Source organism: Solanum tuberosum, unplaced genomic scaffold (assembly GCF_000226075.1).
Source record: "Solanum tuberosum cultivar DM 1-3 516 R44 unplaced genomic scaffold, SolTub_3.0 scf00087, whole genome shotgun sequence".
Lineage (NCBI taxonomy): Eukaryota > Viridiplantae > Streptophyta > Magnoliopsida > Solanales > Solanaceae > Solanum > Solanum tuberosum.
Window position 1 is genome coordinate 643,458 of NW_006239017.1, and position 23,185 is coordinate 666,642.

General features: G+C 34.1%; 4 protein-coding genes across 7 annotated transcripts; 1 reads left to right on the forward strand and 3 right to left on the reverse strand.

Annotated features, from left to right (window-relative positions):
* Nucleotides 1-2,870: 2,870 nt before the first annotated feature.
* Nucleotides 2,871-4,266, reverse strand: LOC102584612 (inositol-tetrakisphosphate 1-kinase 1-like). Its single transcript, XM_006347276.2, has one exon. It carries the CDS (start codon nucleotides 4,187-4,189, stop codon nucleotides 3,236-3,238), a length of 954 nt encoding a protein of 317 aa, XP_006347338.1. The 5' UTR covers nucleotides 4,190-4,266; the 3' UTR covers nucleotides 2,871-3,235.
* A 1,010-nt stretch (nucleotides 4,267-5,276) lies between these two features.
* LOC102584932 (WEB family protein At3g02930, chloroplastic-like) lies at nucleotides 5,277-8,738 on the reverse strand. Its single transcript, XM_006347277.2, has 3 exons — nucleotides 8,526-8,738; nucleotides 7,840-8,044; nucleotides 5,277-7,578 (listed from the first exon to the last, which is right to left on the reverse strand). Exons 1-3 carry the CDS (start codon nucleotides 8,540-8,542, stop codon nucleotides 5,404-5,406), a joined length of 2,397 nt encoding a protein of 798 aa, XP_006347339.1. The 5' UTR covers nucleotides 8,543-8,738; the 3' UTR covers nucleotides 5,277-5,403.
* Nucleotides 8,739-11,335: 2,597 nt separating this feature from the next.
* LOC102585253 (zinc finger CCCH domain-containing protein 56-like) lies at nucleotides 11,336-16,084 on the forward strand. 3 transcript variants are annotated; one of them, XM_015308787.1, is made up of 3 exons: nucleotides 11,336-11,441; nucleotides 11,704-13,202; nucleotides 15,551-16,084. In XM_015308787.1, the coding sequence occupies exons 2-3, from the start codon at nucleotides 12,413-12,415 to the stop codon at nucleotides 15,832-15,834; spliced, it is 1,074 nt and encodes a 357-aa protein (XP_015164273.1). In that variant the 5' UTR covers nucleotides 11,336-11,441; nucleotides 11,704-12,412; the 3' UTR covers nucleotides 15,835-16,084. The 3 variants fall into 3 exon arrangements, with proteins under 3 accessions (XP_015164273.1, XP_006347340.1, XP_015164274.1); XM_006347278.2 differs by having other exon boundaries at nucleotides 12,370-13,202; XM_015308788.1 differs by lacking the exon at nucleotides 11,336-11,441 and having other exon boundaries at nucleotides 11,566-11,862; nucleotides 12,370-13,202.
* Nucleotides 16,085-16,792: 708 nt separating this feature from the next.
* Nucleotides 16,793-22,096, reverse strand: LOC102585592 (RNA polymerase sigma factor sigA-like). Of its 2 annotated transcripts, none has more exons than XM_006347280.2 (10): nucleotides 21,846-22,096; nucleotides 20,556-21,361; nucleotides 19,619-19,817; nucleotides 19,405-19,497; nucleotides 19,166-19,294; nucleotides 18,992-19,045; nucleotides 18,840-18,917; nucleotides 18,559-18,621; nucleotides 17,434-17,546; nucleotides 16,793-17,267 (listed from the first exon to the last, which is right to left on the reverse strand). In XM_006347280.2, exons 2-10 carry the CDS (start codon nucleotides 21,233-21,235, stop codon nucleotides 17,159-17,161), a joined length of 1,518 nt encoding a protein of 505 aa, XP_006347342.1. In that variant the 5' UTR covers nucleotides 21,236-21,361; nucleotides 21,846-22,096; the 3' UTR covers nucleotides 16,793-17,158. The 2 variants fall into 2 exon arrangements, with proteins under 2 accessions (XP_006347342.1, XP_006347341.1); XM_006347279.2 differs by having other exon boundaries at nucleotides 20,556-21,364.
* Between the last annotated feature and the right edge of the window lie 1,089 nt (nucleotides 22,097-23,185).

A 23,185-nucleotide genomic window follows, 5' to 3' on the forward strand; every position in this document is an offset into this window, starting at 1 on the left:
CAATAATAATTAATAATGAATAACCAATAGATTATAAGTAAAATTCAAAAAATTTAAAATCAAGTCGAACTAATCGATACACAACCTAACTTAATTTGAGAAAGGTTTTTTACTAAAGATATTTTTATATTTAAAACTCAAAATTGAGAGGTCAAGCAAATTGTCCGCTTCACTACGTCCTTTGATGATTATTTACCAACCATTAGTTGTTCTAAAAGTGCACAGACACGTAAATAAAGTTTAATTAGTTATTAAAATTAAACTAATGTGATTAAAAAAAACTGAAGAGTTAATAAAATAAAACTAATCTGATCCTCTCCTTATTAATTACAGTTTTTAAAGAACTTATAAAACTTATTTTTTACTAAATAGGAGTAAGGGAATACTATTATATTAGAGATTTTGTTAACGAGGTCGATTTGGTTTTAGAGGTAATGTAGGGATTCGCAAGACAAGTTCGTAGTAATATAAAAATGAATACATAATCTCTTGTTAAATGTGGGAATATTGTATTAAAAGTTATTATCGCATAGTGTATATTGTATAATTTGAAAATAAGTGTTTGCTTCTTTTTGAAAAATTGTTTATTAAGAGGGTTAGCTTTGGAAATTAGTTATTTAATTTTTCATGGCTAATATCCTTACTTTTTCTGAATATTCTATTATGCATAAATAACACACAAATTTGATATAATTCATGTCTTTACAAAAGAGAGAAGGAAGAAACTAGACATTATTTTTTATTTAAATACATAAATGCAAAATCTTGTGGGGATAATGTACCTCTCTAGCTAACCAACCAAACCATAAATGAAAGAGGAAGTAGGAGGTAATCTACGATAGAGCGGCGAGAGGTGTTAAAAATTATTGTCATATTAAAATAAGTTTAAAACCATAGGAAATAATTGTGATCCGCTATAAAATATTGTAGACATTGAAAATTTGTACGACTGTGTAAGACGTTTTCAATTCTAGTTGGGATACTATATGTATTGATTCCGGTTAGAATTCTTGGAGGATATACCAAACCTATTTCAATTCCTAGCTTATGTTTATATAAAAGGTATTATATTCTCTTAAAGAAGCATCTCGAATATTTCGCAAATTCATAAAATATTCGTAAGGATCAAATTCAAATCATCTTAGTTCGAAAAATATGCCACAAATGACCCTTGAATTAAATATCTTAATCAAGGGAGGAACAAAATTGTACTCACAATCTTGATCAATAAATTATGTTTCTTCATATTTTATTTGTGATTACAATTTATTCTTTTGTCACTTCAAAATTTGTTTACCTTAAGAAAGATTAAAAAAATTACTAACTTCACCTAAACATTACGAATTTACGACATATATATTAATCATTTATAGTTAGCTAAGTATTGAGAAATTACTTACACGACTTTAAAATCATTCTGATTAAGTCAAGAGAGTGGTACTTCCTTTCATGGACATTATTCCTCCACGGATAGAAGTGGGCAAAGAAGGATGTTTGGAAAAATTGCGGTAAGCTAGATAACAGTCATTTATTCTAAATTCTTATTATAAGTATTAATTATTTATATATTTTTTTAATTTTATTTTATTTATTAAGATAATGAGATAATATGAACGAAATGAAAATTCATATATTCGACTCTAACTTGTTTGAAATTGAGGCATAATTATTGTTATATCCACCCTATACATACACGTCTTTCTTCCCCCACATGCTTGTAAAGCTTATTGAACATGATGACATAGAACTTCATCCTTCAAGATCAATTATTGAAGATTGCAGATACTTGTTGGAAGTCAACAGCGCAACTGAAGGTCACATATATGCAGAAATTTTGTTTATATAGGAGAATGCAATTAAGGAAATGGAGATCTTACTCTTATGAACGATTTTAGAACTTGTTAGTATTTTTCATTGTACCAAAAAGTAACAAGGAATGTTCATTCAATGGTATGAACATGTACATAAGGAATATGAAATTTTTCTATACATGTACTCAATTTTTCTTAATAATGTGCAGCAACAAGAAGCCAACTGATCGAGTGAAGTTGACAAAGAGGTACCCAAGTTCTTCACATCTTTAGACTTGGTGAGGGAGAACGAACCTCATAGAGTATGCTTGGTGTACTCAATTAATAAATTGCAACATCAGCTGTGATGCAGAAACATCAACTTCCTTAAACATCTCTGCCAACAAGAACCAACGAGTAACGCTAGCACAGACACTAAGTTACCGTAGCACTATGTATAACAAGTGCAGTACTTCAGATAACACTGTTTGTCACAATTGTAACAAGTACATTGTCCCAAAATATTGCAAGTCCCCGACCATTGAACCACCAAGCCCCATAATGTATTGACTAGTTATGTGAGTAAGGGGTGCAAGCAGGGATGTCTAGGCACAAATGCAACCTTAGAAGGTGTCCACTTAATGACAACGGCTAGGATTAAGATGTACCTAAGCTTTGTACATTGTAGATCTGGAAATTTAAGCCCTGTGGGTAAATGATAAGGTTTGTGACACCTTAAACAATTGGTATGGTCTAACGTTCAGTTTCTCACACCAGAATAATTAACTCCTGATGTTAACTGTTAGTGTGATCTAAGTGAACCATAAATCGCAATCCATTCAAGAAACAATGCCACCAACCCAGGACACACAAAATTTTCTAGCCATCAACGACATCCTCTACTAAGCATATGGAATTGCATTAAGAAGCATGAAAAATAAAACAAAACAAATGTATCTTAGAAGACTACAAAATACTAATTCTACGATTGCTTGAACCAATTACCCACAAAGGCAACCAAAATATTGAAGGAATTAACAAGATAGAAAAATGGCTCAAGCAATCACAATATTGAACATGTATTGAAAAACACCAATTCCTCAAAATTTAAAACTTCATTCAACATAACAGTTGAAACTTTGAAGTATTATCATCCGGTTCCAAATTATTCCACATCTCATTTACTAAACTTAAGAAAAAACGAGAACGAAAGAGAAGCATCAATTGCCCCAAAAGTCAGTAGACTTCACCTTACAATTTTACGAAATTAGAGCAGTTAGCCTCTTTTGACTCACATCTACCTCAAGATGCAGGTTTATTACTTCAGCATCATCTGCAGCTGAGCTGTTTCCATTTTCTGGAAAATCTGTTACCTGCCATTGAAATAAAGGAGTAAAAGGCTAACTGTATAACCACTACACTGGCCTATAATGATCATCAGAAGCCTAACGAGACTCGTTGTTTAGCTTCTCGCGTGCAATATCTAGGAAAAATGCAGTCATCATAGTCTCATAGTTTGGCATTTTAGCATAGCCAGGGAAATAATTGATATCAATAACAAGATATCGATTCCCAACTTTTTCATCTCTAATCATATCAAAGTTAAAAAGATGCAACTTCAAAGCATCCCTCAACTGATTAGCCACATCTGTCACAAATCTCGATGGAGGCATCACCGCCTTCTCAATCAGTTCAGCAAAACTATCATCATTCTGATCTTGAGCAGTCAAATTAGATATCTGGGAAAACGATATCAAATTCTCTAACATCCCCAATTTCTCCTCCGGAATATCAGGCAATGACCTCCTCTTCACACATTTCACATGTTCCCCAGCTACATAAACCTTGAAAATAACTCCTCCGTGATTCACAAATTCCTGTAAAACAATTGGGGGTTTCAGCCCTTCTAACCCTTCCGGCTTCAAAACCAAAGACATTTGATGAGAATCAGCAGAACCATTCGCAATCAACGGCTTAGCAATAACAGGGAAATGTAACCCTTGACTAGTAATAGCGTCTAAAAGGGATTCCGAATTTTCTCCAACGAAAATCTGAATAGGGATTCCGATAGTTTCGTTATCTCCAGCGATTTTCAATTCGTTAACGACTTCGAGCATTGTGAGCCGATTGTGAAGCTTTTCAATGGCGTCGATTGGATCTACTATAATGGCGGTTGGGTTCTGAAGCGCGAATTCTTCTAACTGTTTCCTCCATTCTGGACCATATAGCTTGTGGAATATACAATCAAAAGGACCTTGTTCGATTAATGGTTTGTCAAGATCGATTTGGACTAGATCAATACCATTTTCTTGGGCATGCTTGATGAGTGAATCTTGAATAAAGCTTGAAACTTTCTTCGATGCAAGTACGTAACCAAAGCGAAATCGTCTTTCAGACATAGCTGTTTATCGAATTGAATTGAGAGATGAAAAAAAAAGAAAATATTGAAGAGGGGATTTTGATTTTTAATTTTGGGTGGCTGTATGATAAAAGGTATTCGTTTTACTAGTGTTTCTGGGGAGAAAAAATTATAGCGTGACACGTGGCAGGTTGGATATTCCAGGACTTTGAAAGTCGCGCCACACGTGGTATTTATTTTAGTTTGATTCATATGACACAAATTCCTAGCCCTCCACCGCCCAAACTTGATTGGACACCAATTCTTTAATTAGAAAGGGTATTTTAGTCCGTATATAAATTTTTCTTTAGCTCCTTAGAAAAAATATCTCCTCTTTATTTATCAACTTTTAGTTTAAATTTTTTTAATATATATTTAAAATTATAAGATTAAAAATGATTTGACACATTTGAGATATTTTTAATTTAAGATTATAAGACTAAAAAATCTTCTTTACGGTTCTTAAATTATGTGCCAAGTCAAAATAAAACAAACAAATTTCTAAGCTTATCGTAGTAAAGATTTGTATTTCAAAGTGAAAATTAGTGGACACTTGCTCATAATATAACCTCACTATATTATTACTTCGTCCACTTTTAATTATCATAGTTTACTTTTTAGAGTCAAACTATAAAAACTTTGACTAACATTTTATGATGTATTTTTTTCGTCATATTAATAAGCAAGAAATTGCAATTTATAGTACTTTTCGTATAATTTTTGAATATCTATTATTTAAAATATCGAATTAATGTAATATAATTTAACTTTGAAAATTAGTCAAATTGACTTTTAAAAAGCGCAACATGACAAATAAAATTGGACCGAAGGAGTAACTGAGAGAATTTTGTTGGGAGTGTCATCCCTAAAATAAGCCATGTAATGTGCAATTCTAATTTAGTTGGATTTCCAATAAGAACACCGTACATGGAGATAGGGTGGAAAACCAAAAAAATAAATAACCTCACCAGTTTAACTGAGATAAATGTTGAAAGCAAGTGCAATTGAGAAACCAAATATATAGACAAACAAAGCTGAAAGAAATGGTGGGAAAATATGAAGGATATTCCTAACATGACAAATTGTAATAGAGAACCAAATCCCTCCAAATAATAAGAACAGAAAACTAAAGATAGTACAACTTTTTTTTTCTTATGTAATTAAGCCGCTATTTGAAAATATAAACAAATAAGAAAACAGTTGATAACTGATCATTTACTTCTGGCTGCTGGTGTTTTTCTTCTTCAGTAGACTTCCAAATTTATGAAACAACGGTTTTTTCTTCTTCTGATTTTGCTGCTTAGTAGGAGATGTGCCACCATTCTCAGAGAACTCTGATTTTTCTTCTTGTTCTGCCTCTCTTTCCCACATTTTATGCTCATCTTTTCCCAAATCATCATCTGCCTTTGCTTTGCTCCCAAGTTCATTTAGTTTTCCGTTTGAATTATCGATAACTTTAGAGGCCTTAAGATCAGTTTCATCATGTGGAGTGATTTTGACTTGTGGAAGTTCCATCTTAGGCTTCTCTATTTGATCAGAGAATTTCACTACTTTTGGGAGCATGTCGTAGCTTTTTTCGCTATCAGAAAGCTCTACACTTGCTTCAGGTTCATTTTTGGCTAATGATTCTTCAAGCAACATTGACAACTCCTCAACTTTCTTTAATGATGCACCTTCTCTACTTCGAAGCTCCTCATTTTCGCGAAAAATATTCTGCACTTCAGTTTCTTTGTCTGCTAAACGTTCCTTCAATCTCATGCTTTCATCTTTTGCTTCACCAAGGACCTCATTTAAAAAAGTCACCTCAGATTCAGATTTCCTTAGGGAATTCTTCAAATAAGTTTCTTCGTCTTTTTTGGCAGAAGCTTGATCCTCGGCATCTTTGAGCAGAGTTACTAACCGGTTGATTTCTTTTTCCATTGATGAATTTTCTTCTTCAGTTTTATTCATGCAACTCATCAGATGAAGCTCCTTTTCCTCCCACTCAGCCTTCCATTTCTCTAGCCCGTTTTTGGATTGTTCGATGGAATTGGTAAGAACATCGAGTTTCTCTTTTGCTTCGTCAAGCATGCTTTCGTACTTTTCCTCTTTTGCTTTGAATTCCAACTTCAAATCTTCAAGTTGTGTTTCATAATGTTCATGTTGATCAGTTTGGTTAGACAACAACCTCTCTTTGGCTTCTCTTGCTTCTGAAGAAACCTCATGCAAAGCTGATGCCAAACTTTCCATTGCCTTCTTACTTTTTTCTTCCTCCTCCCTGGAGCTTTCCAAATCATTTACAAGTCTGTTTTTTTCTTCTAACAGTATTTGAACACTGGCTGCTGCTAGTTTTTCATTCTCTAAAGCCTGAATCTTCTCCTCCTTCACTGTTTCAAGATCACACATAAGAGAATCCACCTTCTTTCTCAACTCAGACACCTCTTCCCTAGCCATTTGAGCATGATGTTCTGATTCCTCAAGATCGCCTTTCTGCCTCGCCATTGACATCTCCAGTATGCGCACCTTCTCCTTGAGATATGCAATCTCACATTCTGCATCATGCACCAGATCATTGCTTGCTTCCAGTTGTTTCATGACCGACTCAAGGGTTGCTGATGCAGATCTCTCTAAATGGTGTGCTTCCTCAGCCTGAGCATCTAGTTCTTCGACCTTCTTCTTCCATTCCTCCAATACATTATGAGCGTAAGATTCAGCCATCTTAGCAGCCTCCAAATTGGCATTAAGTTGTTTCACAATAGCTTCTTTTTCCACCAATTGAGCTTCATAACTTTTTGCTTTCTCGAGTTCTTCTTTCAGTGTTTCTATCTCAAGTTTCAGGTCTTCCACCAGCTTATTCTTCTCATTAACCTCCGTTTCATTCCAAGAAATCCTGGAATCAAGCAAAGATTTCAATCTCACTAACTCAGCTGAGAGGATTTCCACCTTCTGTGCATGAGTTTCAGCAATTTTTGCGGCATCCTCAGCATTGCTAAGTGCCTTATTTTTTACCTCACAAGCCATGGCCAATTCGCGCTTTACACGTTGAAGTTCCTGTGTAGCAGAGAGGAGAGAAGCCACATCCACAGCATGTTGGTTCCTCACAGCTTCGACTTCATTCAGCCATTCCTCTTCTTTCTTTTGAACAGCTTCAATCCCCACCTGTTCCATCTCAACAGCACGAAACGTTTCAATTTCAGAGTTCTCTTCAGCTTGCTTTCGAGCTACCAAAGCTTCTCTCAGCTTCTCATTTGCTTCCTCAGACAATTTCTGAGCTTCCTTCACTTCTTCAAGAGCTTGCACTTTTTCCTTTTCAGCCAAAGCCAACATCTCCTTGGCCTTCTTAAGATCTTCTCGAGCAACATTTAATTCAGCTTGCAGTTCTGATGGCTTCAGGATCCGCGTTGGCTTTTTCTGATAAATTTAAAATCAAGCAAGTAATGTAAATAAGAATGCATAAGTTATAGAAGACAAAAAAAAACGTTTCATCGAGACACTAGTGAAGAACTTTCTCTATTTTGATGAAAACTAGTTTTTCCTGCATCCACATGGTAATCCAACAGACATTCAGAATCTGAACCTTATTCGACGTAATGTCATAGCATAATCAAGGCAATGCAACTCAAATTACATCACCTTACACACATAACATCAAATGGATTTTGAGAAACTCACATCAGGTAGAGTACTGATCTTAGAGGTCCGCCGTTCCACCGAAGGCTTAGAAGTTATAGCAGATCTAACAGTCTTATCAACTGAACGATGCAAATTCTGCAGTGAAGAGGGCGAATCAGCATCAGATTTAGCTATTCCCCTGCTCACTCTACTGATCCGCGGAGTTACTGGTGTCGAATTACTAGGAGTTCCACTTGATGTTGATCTGGTGAAAGTTCAAATACACCACAATTAGATAAACCTGATACTCCAAGCAATTCTAAAAAGGAAAAATCACAAGATCAACCCCATCCTCCACCCCTACCCCCAACTCCACAGCATCCAGTTAGTAATTTGCAAAGGAAATTAGAACAATCCATGCCAAAGTTGGAAACTTTTTATCAAAATGTAGTATCCAACTTACCTTTTTTTCCTTATCTATTGTTTTCTTTTCACTTTTGGGCAACATTACCAATCATGAAGTAGATGCATCAGAAAACTTTGCCAGATTGAGTGAAATTTTAGATCCTTAGATCAAGCCAGATACCATAACAAGGCAACATTCAAATACAAGATGCTTAAAATCATAGACAAGGGAATTTTTTTTAAAAAAATTACTTTCGAAGAAAGAGGGCCCAAAAAAAAAACGGTTACAGACATGTTAAAATTGTAAAGACAACTCACAATTCAGATCCATAAGCACTTACTTGATTTTAGTAGACATTTTGGCTGTTGAAGAAAAACAAGAATACTACTTTATCAACACAAAGGAAGATTTGCTGCTAAATTTGCTGACATTTGTCTTCATAACAAAATAAGGAGAAAAATGCAAGACAGAGATAAACAAAAAAAATTGTGAAATTATATCAAGAATGTTACTTTTAGCACTGATGGAATAAAGGGAAAAAATTTACAGAGAAAAAAAAGATCATTTGGGTTGGTGATCAGCCATACTAGAGCAGTTATACTAATTTATTTATTTTCCTATATCAGTTTCAGCTTTTGAATTGGGAGGAGGAATTTACAAGGCTACCCTTCCTGTTTTTAGAAAAGAGGTATTTTTGCTTTAGCTACAGGGGTAGTAGTAGTAATAACTTCCTCCCTTTGTTTCAATTTATGTAACACATTTCGAATTTCGAAATTCAAATAAGTCTTTTGAATTGTCCGTTATTGTGATTTTAGTACATTTTACTTAGTTTATAAATATATAAATTTCATTTTAAAACATTTAAAGATTTCATGAGCAATTTTTTTGTCTTGGAAAATGAAATGTGTCGTATAAATTGGAAATGATTATTATTTTTTTAGAAACAATGTGAGTATTATCTATCTACTTCTTTTTGCTTTTTGCAGGTGATAAAAGATGAAGAATGGGTCAGGCAGGTTTGGTGTTGTTTTCAAATGGTCTATTTCTATAATGCTTACTTTTCTTTTACAGAAAGGAAAAGGATAGTCTTATACAGAATTAACCAACTTTATTAAGTAATCAATAATCATACACCCTCTTCAATATTTTTGTTAACTACTATTGACATTCTTTAAGTTTAAATTGATATAAGTACCTTGTTCTTGTCCCTACAACAAAGCACATAAAGAGTCCTTCCGGATTAGTCGATTAAAAGCAGTTGATATATTTTGAATGTGAAAGTTAAATTTATAAATAAAAATAATTATGTATTTAAATATAAGATATTAAAATTAATATGGTCTACTTCATTCTAAAAAAAAAAGATATTAAAATTAATAATAAGCAAAAATGGACCCAATTTTTAATGTAGCGGGGACAATATTATCTTTAACACAACCACGCCATTTAATTACTAGATACAATTTTTTGGCGTGCAAGTCCAACAAATCTAATAAGGTGCGATGACACGTGCAAATCAAGATCAAAAATCCTATATATAGAAAAATAAAGAGAATTTGAGATACTAGAATTAATAAAAAACATTTGAGTCAAAAAGGTAAATAGAAAAATAAAAATTCAATTTATACTTTTTTGTCACGGTAGATTTTATGTTACTAAAGTAATTATAATATATATGCTTGTACGGGACATAAGTGCAACAATCAACATACATGTGGGACACTAATATTTTTTATCTAATAAGAGGCCGGAATATAAGATGCACCTTCTTATTAACGTGTGTGCTTTATGAAATTCACATTTAATTCAACAGTATTCATGTTATCTTATTTAAAGATTTTCTATTTTACAATTGCTTCTCTTTATTGTTCATCTCGTACACTTGATTTCTCTTTCAATCGTGTCCTCTAACTCACCTCCTTCGACCTAATAAACAACTCACCTCTTTCGATCAAATAAACAACTCACCTCCAATCTCCCCCTCTCTATGACGTCAACTTCCCCTCTCTTTGCATGGATTCAATTACTAGGAGTCCTTAAAATTTTCGTAATTCGGGTGAATTTTTTTTTTTGTCAACCCCTCAAAACTTTCTAAAGTTTATGGAGTAAATAAATTCATATTTAATTTCAATTATTTTCAACTTGCATTTTTCCACTTTAGATTTCATGTTACTTGTTACATTTCAATTTTAATATAATCACTATATATATACTAATTACATGGAGCACACATATAACGCATGTGTCAAACACTAGTACTAGGGGTATTTACGGATCGGTTATTGGTCAAAACCAAAATCAAACCAACTTAATCGGTTTTAAAATTATCAAAATCAAACCAAATATAATATACATTTATCAATTTGGTGGTTATAGGTTTCGGTTTGGTTATTCGGTTATTAACCATACACAATAATAAAAGAAATAGTTCATTCATAATGTGAAAAAAATTGACAACAATTCATTCAGAACGAAAAATAGTTAGAATGACTGAAATTACTGAACTTTCAATCATTGAAGTTACTATGAATAAAGTTTTAAAATTCACTATATTGGCCTAGAAGGACGAGGCAGTAACATTTTCAGTTCCACAAAAAATTGCCATAGACACTCATATACATGAAATTAATAAGATAAATATTTTCACATTGGGAATTTTTGCTTTCAATAAGTAAATTATAAAGAAAATTTAATGAAAACATATATAAGATCTTTAAAATTGTTTATAAAAATAATATATTAAATATGCATATTAATAAAATATATGTATATAATTCATCATTTTGGTTTGCTTATTTCTTCAAATTTTTTTGAATAAAATCATAACTAAACCAAATACTATCGGTTTTCAAAAATCTAAAACCAAACCAAACCAGACCCATAAAATCGGTTGATTTTATCGATTTGGTTCAATTTTTTAGTTTGGATCAATTTTTATCCAAATCGTGAATACCCCTAACTAGTACTATTTAATAAAAGGGAATAGCTAAAACCTCTTTGTCGACGCGTATGCTTTTTGGAATTCACATTCAGTTTGAGGTTATTCCTGTCCTTTTATTTTAAAGTTTTCCACTTTACAATTGTTTTTCTATATTATTCGATAGTTACACTTGATTTCTCCGTCAAGTTTATCCTCTTCGATAAAAAAATAATTCACCTATAAACATCTTCCTCTCTGAGACGTCTCTACTCTCTACATTTTTTCTTGTTCTTAACTTTGCATTTATGTGAATTTTATAGCTTCTTCTTATCTCAGGTGAGCGTACTGTTAGTGTTTTTCTCTAACAATTTGTTTCGCCATTATTTAAGTTTTTCAGCTGTTTTAATTTTGATAGTTTTAAATTATAGAAAATAATTATATCTATAATACTTATTGTGTAATTATGAAAAAATAATCAAAATTTGAGGTTTATTTAGTGTGAATTCAATTAATGGGAGCCCTAAAGGAAATTAGAGTAAATAAATAAATCCCTATTTAAGACAATCTATCATCTTACCGGAAGTTGTCCGATTTACAGTGGCATTTGCTATTTTTGCGGAGATAAGGTCCGATGAATTGACGACACACCACCACCGCTGCTCCCGTTTTCTTCCATTTTCGTCAATCAAGCATCGTAACCCCATAATCTGATATTTGTTAACTCCAATTTTTAGTCGTGAGATTCTGTTTCCTTTATGTGAGTTAACTTTAATCAACTGTTTCTACACTTACTAATCTTGAATTCCCTAATTTCTGTACTCTTTCCTTTTCTGTAGCTGTTGTTTTTCCATCTGGGTTTGTTGGGTTTTCTTTCTTTTCTTCTGTTAGTAATTAATGAGACCTAGGGTTTTTGAAGTGCATTGTGTTTGAGCAATCTTGTTTGATTACTTGTTGTACTATACTTTTTGAATTAGGGAAGGGTTGATTGTTGGAAAGTTTACATTGTACCCACTAAAGGAAAAAAATTGGTTTTTCTGTAACAATCAAGTGATAAAGGTAGGATTTTTAGCTTCCAATTCCTTATTTTCAAGAGGAAGGTTTCTTATTTCTTTTTCCTTTCTGGACAATAAGTGTGTTGGGATGTTTGTGTTGGTTTGAGGTTCCTGCTTTCTCATTCTTTTGGGTATAGCTGTCAGTGTGTAATCTTTTTGCTCATGGTTTGAGCTTTCTTGTTTTTGTATGTTATATTACTCTATTTTATCAGTTTTGGGAATTGAACATTTTGGGTAGTCAGATCTGCTGTTAAAATGGATTTTACGGGTGAAGCTGGTTTTGCTGGAGGGAATGTGATCCCAGATTCCACAGCCGGAGGTGGTGGTTATGACAGTTGGGGTCCTAATTTTTCTGACCAGGCAGTTTGGGCTACTGAGGATGATTATAAAGCCTGGAACACTGGTCCCTTTTGTGAAACCCCTTCCAATTCCAGTCAGGATGGTAGGCATTCACAAAACCGGTCGGGGAGTGAGCCTCCTAACAAGAAGTCAAGGAATGTGCAGGACTCAGATGCTCGCATTATAGTCACCAGTAGTTCTAAAGCAATCGGAAAGATGTTCTTTAAAACTAAATTGTGTTGTAAATTCCGTGCTGGTGTCTGCCCCTATGTTACTAATTGTAACTTTGCTCATGGAATAGAGGAGCTTCGCAAACCACCTCCTAATTGGCAAGAGATAGTAGCTGCACATGAAAATGAGCGGGGAGTAATGGTGGAACTGAGAGAAGAACACCAGATACCAATATTGAGCTCTCCTGATTTACGTGGGGAGTCTCAAAGGTCCGCTAAAGGGAGGCACTGCAAGAAGTTCTACACTGAAGAGGGATGTCCTTATGGAGATAGTTGCACTTTCCTTCACGATGAACAATCACGGTCTAGAGAGAGTGTTGCAATAAGTGTGACTCCTACTGTTGGTGGATTTGGAAATAATGCTACTGGAGCAACCCAAAAGCCTTCAAACTGGAAGACAAGAATTTGTAATAAGTGGGAGACTACTGGTTATTGCCCGTTTGGCAGCAAGTGTCATTTTGCTCATGGTGTGGCAGGTATGGATATAACTTTTTGCTTATTTCTGCTGAAGGGAGATAGGATATCAATGTATACACTAAGATTGCTGAAGATCGATGATTTATGATTGATTTGGCTTGCTGCAATTGTTGATCTGCTTGGTTAAATTTTGTTTAGGTGAAAATGCGAGTGGATAAAGTGTATTAAGGCCCATCCTTTCTGGTGGTCAGCAGCTTATCTTATCATCTATCAATGTTTATAATGAGATTGCTTAATATTGATGATTTATATTGATTTTTGGCTTGCTGGAATGCTATGTGAAAATGCATGTTGATGAGTGTATTTAGGTTCCTTTTATCTTTTATGTTGGACAGAGACTTGCCTTGTCATCTTAAATGTGTAAACTTGAAATTAGACAAGCTGAAAATACCAGTAAAGAGACTGAAGTTTCTTTCTATATAGGATGACTTCAATACTTATGAAAGTATTATCTGGGAAACTCCCAGATAATACTTGTTCTCAACTAGTTTGCTTAATAACTATACTCACTCTCGTCATTATCCTTCTCTTTATTGATAACTCTATATATGAGATTATCTGTTGAATGACATCAGATACCAAACTCATTACATTTTTTATATGTATGGTTAGAATATTAGGTGAATATGTCTGACTTTACATAGATGAGGCTTTAAATACTTGTGCCAAGGGATAAAATATGACTTCACAACTATTGGGGTATGCTCTTTATTTTGATTATAACTTTTGGTGTACCCCTGTGTATACAGATAATCCATATCTTTTTTAAGTCTCTTTACTTTTTGTTATACAGTATACTTCTTCTCCACAATATCAATAAATTATTACTCCATCGCTGCAATTTATGTGTCTTACACTCTTACTTTCCTTTTTAATTTGTTTTGAAAAGAATGACACTTTCTATATTTGGTAACTCTTTAATTCTAACATCTCACATTTCTTGTTTAAGATCACAAGATTCAAAGAACATTTCAGTACATTATATACATCTTTAGTTTAAGACCACAAGATTCAAATGTCTCCCCTGTTTTCTAAACTTTGTACCCAATCCAACCAAGATACATAAAAAAACAGAAGGTGTACTTTATCGAAGAAAAAAAAGAAGGAACTATTGGGTTAACAATAACATGTGCCTATCCAAAAACAAGATAAAATGAATAGCAACTCCAAATGGCATGTAATATTCAATATTCTGTGTTGATGCTATTCATTGGCATCATATAGGTATTTAGGATGAAGTTGAATTTCTTTCCTTTTGTATAAGTTGGATGAAACTGAGAGAAAGGAGTGCCTTTTAGGGTTAGCTCAATTGGCAAAGGTTGAGGGACTTGTGTCTTAGGTCACAAGTTTGATCCCTGCGCCAAGCAAACTAAGTCTAGTATATTTAAGTGAAGAAGAGTAGAGGGGTGGCCCCATCATTACTGAGTTTCAGAAGCTGCGGGTGGCTCCAGATAGATTTCTTAGTCATCCAAAAAATTGAGAGGAAGTAGTTTATAACCTAGTGGAAAGGGCTTTCCACCTCCAACCGCGATGTTGGACTCGAGTTGCAGGAGCAAAGTGAAAAAAAGTCATTGTTTGGCTCCTGGTAGGTGAGGTGGGCTTTGTTATATCCAACAAAACAGAAAAGGGGAAGACCAAGGAATTGAATTTCTGAATCTTGTTATTTGGTTGATGAGCCAATGCAACGACTATGAAATGAAGATTTTAAAGAACTAAAGTCATTAGAAGGCTTGAGGAGGTTGATTGGAAGTTTGCGCAGTCACAAGACCTTGGATGTGGAAGAATCTAATAATTTCAGCAGAGACTGGGGAACATCCTAGAGATTAGTTGGAGAGCATGTTAAGTAATAAGGATTACAGTTTTCCAGGTAATGGTTAGATATTTAATTATTTTTGAAAGGAAGAAGAAGACAAAAATTTACTGGAACTTGGTGGTATACGTTTTATGTCAATACCTTCATGTGCAATAGGAAGAGCCTCTTAGGTATCAACTTCATAAATTTCGTTAAATGCGGACATAATCATGGCAATGGTTTTGCTACTAAGAGAACCTTAAGTATCAGGGAAGCAGTTGAATGTTGACTAAAAGTTGGTACTCTTGGAGCTGTCTGGTTTTGCGGAAAAGAGTGCCTGCATGATGGTTAAGGGTAAAGATAATCTGCGTGATTGTAAGACCTATATGCTAAGACTCTTAAATGTGCAATTGTTTGGTCATCTTTCAGTTAATTGTTCAGAGGTCTTCTGTGTTAGCTATAGCTGTCCTGTTTCATTTGACCAGACTACAAAATTTTGTCGGATGTTTCCGTTTGATCCTGTGCAAACTACTAACTTGTGTTATTTTGTGGCAGAACTGAACAAGTTTGGTGGAGGACCTGCAGAAACAGATGGCAAAGATTATGTCTCTGTTCCTCCAGAATTAAAGCAGGGCGGGGTTCCATCAAGAGCAACAGAAAGTACAGTTCCTTCAACCATTCCAGCACTCCACACAGATGTTTATCATCTGGGGCAGGGTGTTCAGGTACAAAGGCCAACTGGCATAGCTGATAGGCCTGGCCAAAGGTTCTTTAAAAAATGGAAAGGCCCGGATAAGATTAGTAAAATATATGGCGACTGGATTGATGACATCGAATGAAGGAGTTGTCCTAATTAACTACTGATCTGTTTAGCAAGACACCAAATAGCCAAGGTTTGCTTTCAGCCTTGCACCCAAAGGAATTTTACCTAGTGTTTTTTTCCCCCTCTGAACCTTGTTGTATTAGAGCTACAAACTAGATAGCTGCTAGGCAGTCGATGTTTATTCACTTTTCTGTATTATTCACAACTTTTTTGTAAGAATGATGATTGGCTAAAATCTCTATACTTGAGCCTTTGTCTTGCATGGAGATTTTCAATGTGCCATAGTCCATAGAACCCTGTAAAATGCAAAGTGCAAACTATAGGTTCTTTTTTTTGGGTAACCATAATGTCTCAGTCAGCTTCCTCTCACTAGCACAGGCATTGCATGTGATTAAGTGTCTATGCTGACATGGGTTTTATCTTCAAGAACACCAACTCAATATTTTCAAGGAACTTATAACCTGTTTGGCCAAGCTTTTGGGAGGCCAAAAGTGTGAATTTAAAAAAGTAAGGTATTTGATCAAGCTTTTAGGAGAAAATAAACGTAGTTTTTTTCCAAAATCATTTTCAGAAAAATGTACTTGGAAGCACTTTGAAAAAGTTTGGTTGAATGCTAATTGTCTTACAAAAGTATTTTCAATATCTATGGATTAAACACAAACTGCTTCTCACCAAAAGTAGCACTCTTCAAGATGTGTTGATTTTAGAAGCTTCATCAAACAAACTACAGCTTTTATCAAGTGGCAATTCATACCAAAAGCTCACAGAACTACTCCATCCCTTTTATATACTAGTAAAAGAGTAATAACACAATTTGTATTTGAACTTCTGACTTGTTATACCCGATTTCACTTCCCAAACAGCTTTTTAATCTATTAAGAGTTCAAATTTCAACTTTGTTGTGCTACTTTCTTTACTACAGGAAATAAATTTGACAATATTATTTTAAATATTTTCTTCTACTACCACTAAAATTGTGTACAAAGTCAGATTAACATTTTAGGAACTGTATTTTTCATCAAGATACATCATATAAAATGGACATTATCACATGAAGTGTATGAAATAAGTCAACACAAAGAACATATATACAGTATTTGCATTTACCTACCTACTATCTCAATAAACACAGATACATCCTAAAATATATGATGCACAAAAATCTTCACTACATCTTTCTGACTCTTCTCGGACGAATTTGGAGGCTTGGGACGGGTGGATGGTGAAGAATGTCCCTTTGATCTTCATCTGTTCTCCTCATCAAGAAAATAAAATAGGAGATGCAGGTTTCCTTACATTCTATGTACAGTTCATTTGTAGTTTGGTCTCAACGATCATACTCAATGTTTAACCAACATTGCATCTAATTGCTTTTTCCTGGCAGCATGTTTTAATTTCTCAAGTGCAACTAATCCAACCTGCCTCACTCTTTCTCTGGACAAACCTATCCTGTAAAGAAAGAAAAAAAAAAATTAGAGCAACGGTTCAACAAAATAAGAAACTTCATAGCAATAAATTTTTCAAACCTAGTTCAAATTGTTGTGAATTTAAACATGTATAGTTTCTTTATCTTTAGCTAACTACATTAAAGAGTCAATTTTACTAGGGCTCTTACCTTCTACTAATATCCTCCCAGGTAAGGCACTCATTGTCCAGACCATAGTACAGTCGGACAATATCTCTCTCGCGTTCCCTAAGAGTTGAAGAAATGAGGTTGTTTACTTCATCCTGCAAAACAGATAAAGTCAGTCATGATTTCTTCACTCTCTAAGACATTTCAAGTTAACGTCTTGATAAATAAGATGAGAAGAAAAGAAAAATGTAACGTAGAAGGGGGCACCCCCAGAGAACATCCCTTCCTGGGAAACATAGGTAGGGAGAAGCATGATTGATATCACAGGTATCCTCAGACCCAAATTTGGGGTGTTATCATTACTACCAATCTGTTTACATACATCCCAAGTGAAAATAGGAGGTAGACCTAATCATAGGGAAGAACTGTCTAAAAAGACCTAGAGTCTTGGAATACATGCAAACTCAGCATAAAATAATTAAGGCAAAATGGGGAAAAAAGGATTTATATAGACTAACATTCAATTGTGATTCAGGTTTAGTTTGCTAGTCTCGTTAGAGATTTGTATGACAGTATAGAAACTATAGAACTTCTAGTGCTAGAGAGCCTAAATTTTCACATATTGGATTGCTGGCGTGATATGATTACTGAAGTATCATAAAACTGACCCCAACTAGTTTGAGATTGAGGCTCAGTTCTAGTTAGTTATAGAAGAGAAAAAACACAGCAACGCAAAAAGAAGGGAATTTAAGGGAACAAACTTTTATGGTAGCACAGCGATCAAATATAGTGATGGAAAGGTACAAAGAATGTAGACCAAGATCATATTTCCTGCACAAAATTATAATTGGGAAACTAACCATCATTATGAGTTGACTTATCGAAATCGAACCTAATTTTGAGTCAAGGAGGAAAGACTCATTCAGGGAGCTAGTGCTAGAATAGTAGTAATTGCCACTAGGAATCTTTCAGGCATGCATCTACCAGGGACCAGGGTTAATACTAATTCCTCTGTAATTTAAGGGAGGGGGATAAATCAGGACAAAATACCTCAAAAGTTTAATTTTGTTAAATTCATTAACATATGAACACAAGTCACATATTAAATACTGTTCATGTGTTCAATATTTAATAATAAATTGTGAGGATTTCTCTTCATTAACCTACCTTGAGCGCCCATCCATCAACTCCATGCCACGGGTTGTTCTCCAGGCGATTATCAGCAATGTACTGCAGAAGAAAGTAGGCCATGAAACATAAGTGATGAAAAATGGCTGATACAAAGAAGGGCCTAAGACCTCAAGATCTTGGATTAAAATCTTTCTAGAAGATTGATAGTCAATATGTACATTTTGTAAAGTGGCGGTCTTGGATTACTTAGTAAATTCAGAATGCTGTCAAATGCAAATCTAGAATACATTTTTGCAAAGATTATGGTTTGGACTTACGCTATGAAGTGTTGCTCCAGGAAGGCCATTTAAAGAGGGATATGCTTCCCTATCAAGTGAAAACACCTTGCTGCTTGCCTAGAAAAAGAAATATTTTAGAAGCAATTTGTACTAAATGAACTGGAAATGTTAAAGCTATAAGATAATCATACCTCAGTTGCATTCCTGACTTTCTTCTGGGACATGTTAAGGCATTCAGCTATTTTCTGATGGATCAGGAAAAAGCACAAGCAAATTAGCAAAAAGAACAGTGTAATACTTTACAATTAACTTTATTAGAAACATTCAGAGTATGATATCGATCAATTCATTTTGACAAAACTTACTTCGATTGATGGAGTTATTCCATTATCTTTAAGCTTGACTTTTGCATTACGGATCAAACTCAGTCTTTCATGTAGATGTATGGGCAATCTTAAGGTTCTTGAGTTATCAACTAATGCTCGGGAGACGCCCTGAGAAATGGGGAAATAGCCAATAGGTAATGAAAGGTCCTCGTGATTTTACAACACAAACTTGTGTTGTTTTCAAGAAACTGAAAAACAAAACAAAATAGTAATCTCACCTGACGAATCCACCAATAAACATAAGTTGAGATTTTGAATCCTCTTGAGTGATCAAATTTCTCTATCCCACGAAGTAGTCCAATAAGGCCCCCCTACATGCACGTGAAGGAACTTTCCTCAAGAAGTGCCACGTTTGATTTTACAGTATAATAACCAATGCACAAATGCAAGAAGTTCTGCATCGGTAGCTTTGTTCATACAGTAAAAAGTTACCTGAATGAGGTCAGCCATTTCAGTACCCATGCTATCATATCTTTGTGCAATTGACATGACGAGACGAACATTGCTCATTGCAAGTTTTTCTCTAGCCAAGGAACACTCCATTAATGTAGATCGTAAATCAGCAAGAGACATCTTCAAGGAAACCGCGAGTTGATCGTCAGAAGGTTCACATCCCAATCTTTCCTTCAGACTAAAATTTTCCATGGAATAAACAAGGTGGGTAAATAATCTCTAAAACACATTTTGAAAGAAAATACCTAGTCCAAAATATCACTATCAATTTCTTTGTCAAAAAAAATATCACTATCAATTTAATAAAAAAATATTCCCTTCAATGTGATAGAGATTAAGAAGTCAAGCTGTCATTAATATTGAAATCATAACCTTCAAGAAGGCACAACTACATTTTGACAATTATAAAGAGAAACATGCTAAGTAGTAACTCTCTAGATTATCTAAACATTTCTCAGGCATTCTGTCTCCATCCTGTTTATTTACCTCATTTTTTATTAGATAAGGAAGCTAGCTACCATTAGCAACATTAAGACTGTCTTAAATCTGGTTCAGTCTCACAGCATTCATAAAGGCTAATAACTCTTTCTTATAATAAGTTTCAAGCACTCCTAAAACATTGGTAGCAACTTGACTACCGATATTATGAAAGCAATGTTAGGAAAACATCAAAAGCAGTTGGACCAACTCGGAACAGAACGTTTGGATGGGATATTTGAGAAGAGAGATTAACCACATGACTCTGCTTCTCATGGGTAAAAAGTATAATTCATACAGTATATTTCACTCTTTCTACAATATTTCTTAAGTTCTTTATAGTAATTTTCACTGAAGAGATAAGATCAGCTGCTAAAGTCTGTTCTGATGTTTGAGAAAGTAGGGGTGGCACAGTTGGAGGGAGTTGTGAGTTTAGTACCTGGCCTTCTGTTCTTCTAAGTAAAGACCAAATTTGATTTTCTTGGATAGTTGCACCACTTCCTTATGTGTAAGCAGTTCTTGGTTTACGACACCTTTCATGTAACCTCTCAAACGGTTTTGTTGTAGCTCTGGACCGACAACAGATCTCAGTCGCTTGCTTGCACTATTTGCTGCAGCTGAAGTTTTTGGAATTTGAACCCTTTTACGAGTATCCATTCTCCTCCGCCTAGCAGAAGTCCCTGAACAAGTGATCTGCATCTTCTTTTTACAGTTCTTTTCATTTGGTGGAAAAGCTGCCAATGTTTTCTCAGCTGAAAGATTCCATTGTTTTTCTAGCATAGATTTCTGCAGCAGAAGAAGAACCTCCACTGAATCTTCTTCACTGAAGCTTTCATTCTGCAGCTTTTTGAACATTTCAACCATTGGCTCCACATCAGAATGATTAGATGCAATGTTCACATGCTCTTTAACAGCCTTAACAGATTGTTTTTTTCGATTGGAAACATAACCGGTGCTATAATTGGATGACTTCTTAGCATTGATCACATTCCAAGTAGGATTGCAGATCAAAGCATGATCACCACTACAAGCTAACTTTTCAGTAAGATCAGAATAATAAAAGGACGAGCTTAGGATTCTATTTCCTGCATAGAGTCCGATAACTGCAGCAATGGCCATCACAAGCACTACACCTACCTAAAATCCAAGACCATACACCGCGTTTAACAAGGTTTCTGAATTACAACCATACCAGCTGATGACTAAGAGCTATGTTGATTCTCAAATTTAATCTCCCTTCTCAATCTTCTGGCAGGAAGTCCACAATAAGAAACAATACAAAAAAAATAGAATTAATTAATTTCTAAAGTAAGGATTGTAAGCAGAGAATTCATATAAACAAGCTACCGCGAGTTTTTTGACCAATCAACTTATCTATGAGCTATGAAAACAGCAAATTTATGCTACTTTAATCCTTAATTAGCCGGTTGAGTGAAGCCGAGTTGTGTTAATCATCTAGTTGACAAAATGGATCTTCATAACAGAAATTTCACCAGACATGAATAAATTTGAGAAACATATCTAATAGCCTAGTAATTTATGAAGTTTGTGCAATAGATGCAGAAAATAACATAGTTACGCAAACATAACCAGAAAGTATAAAAGGCGATCACTACGAGGGAATGTACTGCAGATTTACAGTAAGTTAAAGCAATTTAGTGCAACTAAGAACAATCAAATCAAACAAGAGTAGTATGAAGATCTCAGATGATCTGTTCAGCTTATTTACCTGAATTTAGCAATGACGAAGAAAGATAGTGTGAGTTCTGTTGCTAACTGAAATGAAAATGTGCTGTTTCTTTCTAAATTTTTTAATTAGAAGGATGAAAAGTACTGGTGGAAAATAACGAAGTGTGGGGGTGGGGGGTGGGGTTGTGATTTTCGTGATTTTGGATATTGGGTGCAGGAGAGAAGCTAATAGCCATTGGCTGGAGAGATATTTGGTGCTGAGTTCGTGTGGCAACAGCCAGCAAGGCTTATTTCTTTGGTTTCTCAGTGATACACGTACTCTCTTCTTTTTATCATTTGTCCTCTTTCTTTATCTCTATATCTTTCAACATTGAGTTAGAAAAAAAATCTTTCTATATTGACAAAATTCCTTTTTTTTTATATACTAATTCAAATGGAAAGTATTTATTATAATCAAAATGCTAGATCTGGATCTATGTTCACTGTCAGTAATCACACTTTACCCTGCCATTAAGAATATTAATTAGTGTTAAGAAATTGGTAGTTCAATTTTGGACCCTGAGAAATCTAAGTGAAGATTTTGTTATTTGTTCCAAAAGGCAATCTATACACACAATTGTATATAAGAGTGTGCATTCAGTTTTTCGGTTTGATTTTTTCTTTTAACTATTTCTCATCATTTTCCTTCTTCTTTAATTAGCCTAATAAATATTCGGAATAAATAGTTTGATAAATAGTCAATGTATAATTCATGCATGGTTAAGCTATATTCAATTTTTTGAGTGTATCATAATGTATAGTTATAGGTAAGCTGTATTTAGCTTTTGAGTGTATCCTAATGTATAGTCAGTGTATACTACTATGACTTTTGAATATTTTTATCTAAATAAAAATATAATTATATTTATTGTAAACTAATTATTTTAATTGTATATATTTAAAATTATAAAGAATAATCCATTCTAAAAGATAATTAAACAGCTTGTCTCATTATATATTTAGAGAAACTTTCACATATAGCAAACAAAAAAATCATATTTGTATGATATAGCAAAGTTTGCATAATTGCGCTCCATAGTAAACATATATATGTATAATTCGCTATACATATATACAAAAAGAAGCAATTGTATAATTCGTTGGCTCCTCTTCAGAATTGTATAATTTTGCTGGCAGGCCATTTGTATAAATTGTTGTTAGCCTCTCGTTTGTATAAATCGTTGACAAACATAAATTATACATTATACAAACATAAAACTGGGCAGGGGAATATTTTTATTGTATAATTATAAGTGTATAGGACGAATATATATGTATTTGCATGTGTATATACAATTTTCTCGCGCTTTATACAAACAGAAACGCAATTTATACAATTCT

Excerpts from the sequence above, each read along its gene's own strand:
- LOC102584612 (XM_006347276.2), bottom strand. The coding sequence starts at position 4,189 with ATGTCTGAAAGACGATTTCGCTTTGGTTACGTACTTGCATCGAAGAAA.
- LOC102584932 (XM_006347277.2), bottom strand. Across the intron at positions 7,579-7,839 it reads AGATCAGTACTCTACCTGAT|AAAAAGCCAACGCGGATCCT; the intron begins GTGAGTTTCTCA and ends TAAATTTATCAG.
- LOC102585592 (XM_006347280.2), bottom strand. The coding sequence starts at position 21,235 with ATGGCCATTGCTGCAGTTATCGGACTCTATGCAGGAAATAGAATCCTA. Across the intron at positions 19,295-19,404 it reads TTTATTGGTGGATTCGTCAG|GGCGTCTCCCGAGCATTAGT; the intron begins GTGAGATTACTA and ends CCCATTTCTCAG. Across the intron at positions 17,547-18,558 it reads TTGATGGATGGGCGCTCAAG|GATGAAGTAAACAACCTCAT; the intron begins GTAGGTTAATGA and ends TCTGTTTTGCAG.
- LOC102585253 (XM_015308787.1), top strand. The coding sequence starts at position 12,413 with ATGGATTTTACGGGTGAAGCTGGTTTTGCTGGAGGGAATGTGATCCCA. Across the intron at positions 13,203-15,550 it reads TTTTGCTCATGGTGTGGCAG|AACTGAACAAGTTTGGTGGA; the intron begins GTATGGATATAA and ends ATTTTGTGGCAG.